This window comes from Acipenser ruthenus, chromosome 4 (assembly GCF_902713425.1).
Source record: "Acipenser ruthenus chromosome 4, fAciRut3.2 maternal haplotype, whole genome shotgun sequence".
In the NCBI taxonomy this organism is placed as follows: Eukaryota; Metazoa; Chordata; class Actinopteri; order Acipenseriformes; family Acipenseridae; genus Acipenser; species Acipenser ruthenus.
Window position 1 is genome coordinate 63805446 of NC_081192.1, and position 10210 is coordinate 63815655.

The 10210-nt window shown below is 42.3% G+C and overlaps 1 protein-coding gene across 2 annotated transcripts in view; it reads left to right on the top strand.

Annotated features, from left to right (window-relative positions):
- Nucleotides 1–5258, top strand: part of LOC117399661 (lanC-like protein 2) — a 70178-nt gene extending 64920 nt beyond the window's left edge. For both annotated transcript variants that reach the window (XM_033998971.3, XM_033998972.3), the window contains one exon: nucleotides 779–5258. In XM_033998971.3, coding sequence (XP_033854862.3) covers nucleotides 779–855 — 77 coding nt within the window. In that variant the 3' untranslated portion in view covers nucleotides 856–5258. The remainder of the gene's footprint in view (nucleotides 1–778) is intronic.
- The last annotated feature ends 4952 nt before the right edge of the window (nucleotides 5259–10210 follow it).

Genomic DNA, 10210 nt, shown 5'->3' on the forward strand with positions numbered 1-10210 from the left:
CCCAATGTATTACAGTGCTTATGAATATTTCAACACATATATTTTATAATACCAGATGCTGGAATAAATCTGCATAATTGAAATAAGACACTCATTGCACTGCAGTTTGAGCCATTTCAGGTTTTACGAGAAATCCACCTCAAACGACTCCGCAGGAGAATGGAAAACAAAATATAGTTAAAGTTATTTGGTCGTGGGTCCCTTCCCGCCAGCGGGAATCTTCCTCTACAGTTAGCTGAAAGCAGCTTCACTTGCCCCCCGAGGGGACTGTTGCAGAAGTGATGCAGCAAAGTGAAGGGAGGATGGAGGAAACTGAAAAGGAAGACAAGAATTAGGAAGTTGGCTACGGTTTAAATAGGGTGACTGGCAGGTAATTAAAGGTTGAATGACAGATATTTTAGCGGGATGACTCAGGGGAGGAGTCCTGTCTCCAGACCCCCAAAATACACAAAAGTTCTACTTATAAACAAGATGTAAGGGCTGGGTCTGCATTGAAAAATATAATGTGAGGAATTGTTATTGTTCCCCATGTAACTATAGCTTATTTGACCTTCCTGTGAAAATTACAAGAAAAACTTTTTGGAACCTTTACAGGAGCTATTTATTTCCTACATAAAGTTATCTGTAATAATGACAAAGAAGTAAGAAATAAACAGGAACATTGTAGGGAAACAGCCAGCAACAAAAATGACAATGTCTGGTTTACTGAGGAGGGTGCTAAGAAATGATTGCCTTCTATATAAAAAATATATTTTTAATAATATTTATTATTTTGCAGGTATGGCTGGAGCTATTCATTATCTTTCCGACCTGTTAAACCCAGAAACATCTCACTTCCCAGCATTTGAACTTTGACCAGTGGAAGAATAAATGTTTTACGGAAAAGGACAGATAGCTGAAGGCAGCTGGACAGCTTAGTGCCTCAAATGCCAACTTCTAGAACAAAACTATGAGCTTTTCCCAAGAACCACAGGCATGGAAATGGACATAAGAAGACGTCTTCTGCCTATAATTTCTAGCAGTAACTAAAGCCCATGTAACTTGGAAACAAATCTGCATGCTTCTAATGCTGTTGTCAGTGGATGTACAGTGTCTGTGTTCCTGTTTGTAGCAAGTTCCTTAATTTGTGAGACCCACTCCTTTTATTGTTGTCTTCTTGTGTGCATGAAGAAAGCAGAACTTAATTGTTGGGATGTGCTGTGTGAAGATGCAGTACAAATTTCAGTCTATATATTAAAAAAAAGGGTCTCTATTAGTACAGCCAGGTCTGTTTTCAATTTAATTGAGTATCAAGATTGCCAAAGCAAATAGGTATGTTTAGAGTAATAATGAGTAGTGGTTAACATCTATTTTTTTTTTTCATTTAAAATGGATAAAACCTAGAAACACACCACGATTGATTTGTAGTTGATCATTTGATCTTTAAAAGAGCACCATGGATACATCGTACACTGTTCAGCCTCCCCAAAAATACTTGTAGAGCAGGAGCTTCAACTGGATTAAGATCCAGGAATCTGGCAGCCTCTCTGTGCTCTTAAAACCATTCCTGACACCTGGTCAGATAGATAACACATACCCCACCCCAAAGATTGATGAGTAGCAGCATTGGCATCTTTCACCATCAGTCAAAGATGACAATACCCCCAAGATATTCAGGTACAATATTATTGCAACATTACCTTGACTGAAGTTGAGGTAACCCCAATCAAAAATGCTGCCCACAGTATTAACCCTTTGTGGTCTTATGTCAGACAAGGTCCAACATTATAATTTTCCCTTTCCGCTCCGACATCATCAAAAACACATAAAAGACAGGTCTCTAGTCATTTTTTCTCTGGAAAAAGCCAAGAAAACCATTCAATGGCCGAGTGAGACCGATAGGAGCCGAGGGAAGCCGTAAAAAAAAGAAAAGGGGGGGGGGGCGGATCTGAGCAATACACATAGCCCCGGCACCACAGAGATAACACGGCCATAAACAAACAAGATAGCTGCTTATGCATCCAGTGCTCAAAGAATATCACGGACATTTGCAGAGCTTTTTGAGATGTTATAGTAATAAAATAATGACGTGGATCGCATTATTGAGGAGTTTGATGATTAAACGAGTGATTAGGAGATGATTTATCGGTATGCGCAACTATGAAGAGGTATGTGAAAAATACAGTGAACAGGGGTGGGGCGGGGCTGGAGATGCAGTACTCTGTGTGTCCTGTTGATATGCAGTGCCTTTTAAACCTGTTTTACTGTGAAAAAACTACTTTTAAAACAGCGTGTCTAAAATAAACTGCGCATATGAAAATAAATTGGACCTGACGCGCCTGAGACGCGCTGAATAAATGGACCGCAAAGTGTTAAGTATTGGTAAATGGTCACTTGTAAAGATTCTGTGGCCAAGCTACTGTAGCTGCAGCAGGCCCTGTTGTAATTTAGGATGACCACTGGAAATTGTTTTCTATAGAACAGTGGATATCTCTGATTTGTTAAACAGTGCTAGAAAAAGTAACCTGGTCCTTCCTGGTTTAAGATATATTTTCCAGGATTCTAACATACTGGAACATTTCTGGGGTTCTTATACTGTTACTTTGCTATGGTTGTAAAGTGGTTGCACGGTATTATTTATGCAAGTTGTTAGAGGAGATGAAGATCAGTAGGTCAACTTGTGAGTCTTCTAATTGTCTAAATGTAATGTCACTGTTGTTTTGTGATGTGTTATTGTGTGCATTTAATGTGTGCATGTTTAAAAGGGCTAACATAATCAGACCGTACTGTGGGGAAATAGTGCCAGTGATAGCACCTGGAGACTATACAAATCTGGAGAGATTTGGGCTAATTGGAGAAAGGATGAGAGCCACAATAATTTATTGTGTACTTTTAAAATCTCCTATCTGAAAACAGAAAGTTAAAACATATTAGACAGGGGTTAAAACATATTGGGGGCTAAAAACAATCTTCCAGGCACCATCTACCAAAATAAAAAAAGACCTAATAGTATTGTTTTAGTGTTAAACATACTCTGAGTAGCATTAATCAAAGTAGTTGTAGGGAACTTCAGTTCGTAAAGTGGTCAAAGTTTATTGGTTAATCTGGCTTGGGTTAGCATTTTAATGTGGCAGACTGGAAGTTTTGCTTTTTACTTATACTATATTTTAGGGGAAAGTAAGCTGGATTTCTCAGGACATTGAGCTGTTGGGATTTTTATGGTTAACCTTCTTTTTTGTTTACAGCTTACATTGGTAAACTTTTAATAGTCCCAGATTTATGTGCGCACCCAAATACATTCTTGGAGTGCTTGAGCATAGCCATTTGTAATTGTATTTTCCATTTTCTAGTGCTGGCACTCTGCAGTAGGGTGCAGAATCAGGAATCCTTAGCAAAGGTTTAGTACAAGAAAGCAATTGCATTTTTAAATTGCAATGACAAAAAAAAATACTATAACATTTTCTAAGTCACCTATCTGGATTTGCTTTTAGTGGAAAATTTAGTTCTTAATCTGCTTGTTAGATTGAACGCTTCCAAGTTATAACATCTATTTTTATATGGTTCAGTAGCTTTACAAAGGCTTTACAATTCTTTAGATGTTCATTAGATTGATCTTCCAGAATTGAGGATTAAGTTTGAATAAATTGTGGTTGTTAACAATAATGGATATTTTCAGCTACAGCTTATTTGGTGTCACCTAAATATACTTTAAATGTCCCTTGCTCTTTTTAGATAGCATATCTTATTACCTTATGCTAAATTGTATTAGAATTTCCTAGGAGTTGCAATTATGGTGTCCAGACTTCTAGACTTCTTTGCCCTTGTCTCATTACTTCATTTGTTAACCTTTAATTTGTTCCATCCTCTTATGTTGTATATATTTGTGCACAGCATGCACTACTGGGTGTAAAGTTAACAGTGTTACTGATAAAAAGGATATCGAGGTTTGTGTATTGTATGCTTTAAAAGCTTTGGATACAATCTCAAATCAGTTTAGAATAACAATGGCCCTCAATAGGTTTTAATATATTTACATTTTTCAATACAATAGTATTAATAATAAAACATCAGCTAGTTTTCTGTCTTTGGTAATGGGACAGAAACACCCCCTAATGTTTGCATTTAATTCACTGTAGTATATTACTTTTAAAAAATGAATAGATTAGCAGGAAAATATGTAGGCCTAATACAAGCTACTGCCCAAAGAATCCACCTTTGTAAGTATCCATGCTTCACATCTAATTCAGTGATATAAAACACTTTTCCTCAAAAGTTGTATTGCTTTGTACAGATTTCATTTTCCAATAAAATGCTACACCATTTCACCTGTCTTGAAACTTAGACTTCATTATATGGGGGTGAGCAAAATAAATGTGAACAATGGAGTAGAATGGTTTGAATTAAAACAGTTTACATCCGTGTCTGATGTTCTAGAAATGCATCTTGGGGTTCCTACAGTGCAGCTCTCCATTTTATTAATGGTATAAACTTTGTCCAGCTGATAGCACTGGCCGACTGCTTTTTGCAAAGCAACGAGAAAAACAAGTATTGTTTTAATTGGCATTCAATGTTATTTTTTTTCCTTGCTTGTTTTTGCCTGTTTGTTACGTTTTTTTTTTTGTTTTATATAATATATGGCTGTGTGACAGAAATACAATGATTCTTGGTTGTAAATTTCCCTCCCGACCTGTGAGGGTGCTAAGCAGCTAGTTCCCTAGATGGGCTGGCCTGACAGTTCTTTCCCAGGGTTCAAGGGAAGTCTGCCAGCTAGAAAGACATTGACCCGGAAGGGAAACGACATGGCAGCCGCAGATTGGAGAGGTAGTTTCAGTCGTTTACCAAGGGGTCATGTGTGACGGCATAAAAGGGGATGGAGAATCGCAATCTGTTCCTTCGCTTTGGTTTGAGTTTTAAACCTGTAAGGACTGTGAGAGACCCCGTGAGAAATTACGTACCGTGAGTGTTTTGTTTGTTTGTCTGCAATTGTCTTGTCTTGGGAATTATGTTTCCGGAGCTGTCGCCGAGGGCCAGCACAAAGCAGGACCAACACTTCACCATTGTCGCAAATATAAACTTGTATCACCCACCACAAGCACTACTGCATGCACCCAGGACTGGTGACCGTGTATGTATTATTGTGGGGCGGATATTGTTTATTATTTGGGACTGCAATCCCCTTGTTATTTACCCCGTGCAGTACACATTGGTGTGTATTGTTGGGGGATTATTGTTTGGTCGCCAGACCTGGAAAATATAAATAAAACCCTTTTCCAAACGGATTACAAATCTCTCTGTCTGTTTCATTCACACACTGCATCACTCCTGCACCTGTATCCACTCAGCCACATGTTCACACGTGGTGTCAGACATGGGGCATGGATCGTCATGCATTGGCGGAGCTGCTGGAGGTGCTGGACAGCAGACGGGAGACAGAGGAGAGGAGCACAATCAGTGAACGGGTTGAACAGCAATATCGGCACCGAAGGCTCGGGCAATGAAGATGTCGGCGGAGGATGACCCAGAGGTGTACCTGGTCGCGTTTGAGCGGCTAGCCACCACCGCTTCATGGCCGCGGGAGTTCTGGGCGAGCCAGCTGGGACCCTGCCTGATCGGGGAGGCTCAGGCAGCCTACCAGGCTATGAGCGACATCAATACTGCCAGTTATGACCTGGTAAAGCTGGCCATCCTCCATCGCCTCAACATTACGGCAGAGACTCACCGGGTACGGTTCAGGGAGTACCGAAGATCCCCGGAGGGTGGTTGCGGAACAGTTGTGTGACCACATGGTACACTGGCTGACCCCAGAGAAGAAAACCAACCTGCAAATGGGGGAGGCGGTGGTTGTGGAGCAATTCTGCCATGCGGTCCGAGCCGATACCCATGCTTGGATACAGCGCCACAACCCCGACACCCTGGAGGACGCCGTGAAACTGGCAGAGGATTTCGAGGACTCCCTAGTCTCCGCCCAGACAGGGATACTGTCGGTTCCCGCCCTTCGGAGCAGCCGAGCCCTTCCTTTCTATCCTCCACCACCACCATCAGCCCCGAGACCCAGACCTCTGAGACCTCTGACCCCAATGGGCCCCCTTGTCTCCCCGACTCATGGAGACCAAGACTGGCCCCCAGCTGGGGTAGAGATGATGCTTCTGCCCCGTTGCCATACCAGCAGCGGGAAAGATATCTAACCAATGCCCCCTCTGTCCCCCCAACTTGTTTTAGGTGTAACCAACCGGGACATCTGGCCAGGTCATGCCCTGCTGCAATGGAGTGCGACTTGGCCGCATTCAGTTGGGCACCTGAGATAGATAAGCGTGGGGAAAATGGTCTGGAAGAGCATTGTATGATTGATGTGGTTTTAGGGAATGTGAAAATCCACGCATTAGTGGACACAGGGTGTGAGCAGACCTTGATTAGAACAGCTCTCTTGGGCGGTGTGTCGTGACGGCCACAAGGTCAGGTGGCCATCTCCTATATCCATGAAGACACGACGGCATACCCCACACTAAAAGTGTATTTATCGTAGGACCGATAAAACGTCACCTGGTAGTAGGGGTGGCGGAAAGGTTGCCACACCTACCAGAGAGAGAGAGAGAGAGCCTTAATGATGTATCCCCCCTCCTTTGCCATTTAAAGAGTTTGTAAAATTGTCACAATTAATATAAAACCTTACAATCTTACATATCCCCACTTTTAACCTTTCACAAACAAACAAACAGAGGTTCACACAAATTTAGAGTAGCAGTGTGGCGGGCTTGTCTGAGGTTGTCAGATCCTTTACTATCTGATCATACGCGTCAAGGGATTGTCCGTCACCTACATTCAGCTCAGTATATTGCCACGTGGTCTATAACAAAAACTTCACCTGTCTTTTCCGAAGGTCTCCATGCTGTTAACAGTAGCCTCGAACCGGAGATAACATATTAGGATTAGAATCACCAACAGCACTATTACAGATGCTCCTCTCCCTTGAACAACCAGTCCCAATACGTATCTTGATAGTCAGTTTTCATTACCACTGGTCCATTGGTGTAATTATCTATTTGCTGTATTAACACTTTCTCTTGTTCTTTTAACTTAATTAGTTGCAACTTTAACTGATCTTCTTTTGATATTAGGTTGGGTTGCACATTTTTTGCATATTTGTCATGCAAATCCAAATTGAGCTTTTCTTTCGTGTAATATAACTGTCTATCCCCAATATTCATTGTATAATTACTCTGTATAGAAAACATGACTCGGGGGCTGACATTGCACAAAATCAGCACTTAAATGAGTATACATACAATGAATACAGTAAGTATTTTTTTTACAATTCAGCTTATATCATTATATCCATGTTTTAATGGCTCGATTGAATGAAGACATTCATTATTAGTTTGATTAGTACATTAACATTCTTCAATCCACATCCCAGATATGACTTTAATCAATCACCTGGACACATAATTACAGTGATCCCCATATTACAGCCCTCTAAGCTTTCAACTTCTAATTCTTGTGTCACATTATGTATTATCATGCTGTGTCCTCTGTGAACTTTAATTATCGTATCATTATGCAATATCCCCATGTTAATCATGTTAGTATATATATATATATATATACATCACTCTGTTCATACACAGGTATAACCATAACAAAGGCTAATTTCTTACCGGTACGATTATATTTCAATGGAATGGTTAAAACATTCTTAACTATGTGTTCAAATTTAACAGGTAATTCACACTCTCATACTTTTTACATGTACAGATCCCTTTGATATTATTTTGTGTACAATTTCCGCAAACAGTTGTATTATCAACGCTACTACCATCAGCACATGCTATGTTGCCACTCCAATGTGTCTTGTTTCTGGTTGGTGTGGAACACAGTTTTTCCCAATTACTCACAAAAAAACATTCCTGTTTACTTTGTAAAATTGCTGCATGTTTTGTTTTGGTCTCGTAGGGATTGTACTAAATCAGTATTGTACCAATTTACATCAGACCATGTACATACTCCTAAATCACTCCCTAACATTTCCTGTGTATCTTTTTGTACAGTTTTTTTCCAAATATCTTTCATGTCTTCTTGTTTAATAAAATGTCTAGGGAACCTATTAGCTATTAAATCAGTTGCAAAATCCTGCACCAACATTTTCATGTGTCCTGCAGCAGCCAAGCAAAATTGTTGTTGGGACAGTTTAAATAGTCCTTCCATAATGTCTCTGTTTAATTCCATCTATGCTTGCATGTGCTTAATGATAATTGCATTTACTTGGCTAGTTAACTTAGCCTGTTCCTACAGCAAACTACCCAATTTTGTTTTTACGCTGTTCATGTATCCCTTTATCAAACCTATTTGATGCCCATTGTACATGGAATTTCCTGAACCAAACATTCCTTCCAGATCTTTTTCCGTTTACTGGGCGTGCCTTTCAGGGCTACCACTTTCCATTCTCTTTGTATTATATCCTCATATGGTTTAGCAATAGCAGAATGATTTCTATAAGCATCTGTCCATTGAGTACTTAGCTCCAATACATTTAACACCACTGTTACAAATTCCCATTTTACATTATTGATGTAGTGTGGCAATGTGCTCCGCCCCTGTGTGCATTTCTGTGTTGTATGTTGCGTGTGTTAATGTTGGTGTATAGAGATTGGTACATGGGATATAAACAGGTCTGTGTTTCACGTGGTATTTAAATTGTATAATTGTATTTAGGCACGGGATTGCACATCACTGCACGTGCATTTAAAGTAAGTAATATGTGCGCACGAGGTTGCACATAATTAATTCACGTGCTGGGATTCAAGTGAATAATTAATTAGTAATTGAATCCCAGAACAACAGTATAAATAGATGCACGTTTCATTCACTAGGGGTTGGGTGTTCGGTGAGTGGAGAACGGGTGTGGAGAGGAGTTAAACGAAAAGAATAATAAAATAGTGAGTGTTTTCCCTCACCGTGTTTGTTCGTTTGTCTGTACATCCACCATTTGTTAATGTTAGTGCGTTTTGTTTGTCTATTTATTTTGGCGTAGAGTGCCGTGTCCTGTTTTTGTGTTCTCTTGTTTTGTTTATTAAATGCTGAGCACAACCAAGTGCTCAGCTTCACCAACCTCGCTGTCTCTGTCTGTCTGTCTGTTTCTTCCGGGTCTGACGTGTCACCACTCAGCCAGCCGTGTGACATATGGTTGTCAGAAGCGGGGTAACAGCGCCCCCCAGACTCAGGCCGGAAAGAATAACGCAGTTTTTGGAAAGAAAAAAAAAAAATGGATTTTTTTTTTGGAGACATGGAGGGAGGAAAGACGCTAGAGAGGAAGCAACAGCAGCACCCATCCTGCAGGCCAGTGACAGAGGAGGTGATCGACTGGCTGCTGGATCGGGAGAAGCAAGGGGGCCCCAGAGTAACATCAGCGCAGCAGCTGCAGGCGGTGTTAAAAAGGTGCCCCGCACCGCTACTAGCAAGACTGTTGTCCTCTCTAGCGCCCAAAGGGGAGGAGCCCGAACGTCCTACGCCTGAGTGGGAGGAGCCCGAACGTCCTACGCCTGAGTGGGAGCAGCCCTAAAGTCCATGCCTGAGTGGGAGGAGCCCGAACGTCCTACGTCTGAGTGGAGGGAGCCCGAATGTCCTAAGCCCAAGAGGGGGGAGTCGGTGCGTCCACAGCCCAAGAGGGGGGAGTCGGTGCGTCCACAGCCCAAAAGGGAGGAGTCGGTGCGTCCACAGCCCGAAGAGAGGGAAGTCGGGGCTTCCACAGCCCTAGGACCGAAGCTGCCAGCAGAGGGAGAATGCCTGCTGGTTCCACCTCCACCAGCAGAAGAACAATGCCTGCTGTCCCAGTGTCCACCAGCAGAGGAAGCATGCCTGTTGATTCACCTGCTGCTGCCGTCCCAAGAGCCAGAAGGGGATGAGTTACAGGCTCAACCCCCTGAATTTTTCTGGGGGGGGGGAGAAGGGCAGGATGCTGGTGTCCCCCAGCAGCCTCTATTTATGCTGCTGAAGGGAGCACGGCACACACCAGCCCAGCCGCCACAGCAGAGGGAGCCAGCACCGCCACAGCCTCCCTCTGAGTGGCCAGCATCCGCCCCATCGCCACTGCCTCCACCACAGTCCCCTGCAAGTGAGGCAGAGCCGCACCAGTCCCCTGCAAGAGAGGCAGAGCCGCACCAGTCCCCTGCAACGTCAGGAGACTACACGCTGCTCCCACCTCCATCGCCAGGAGACTACACGCTGCTCCCACCTC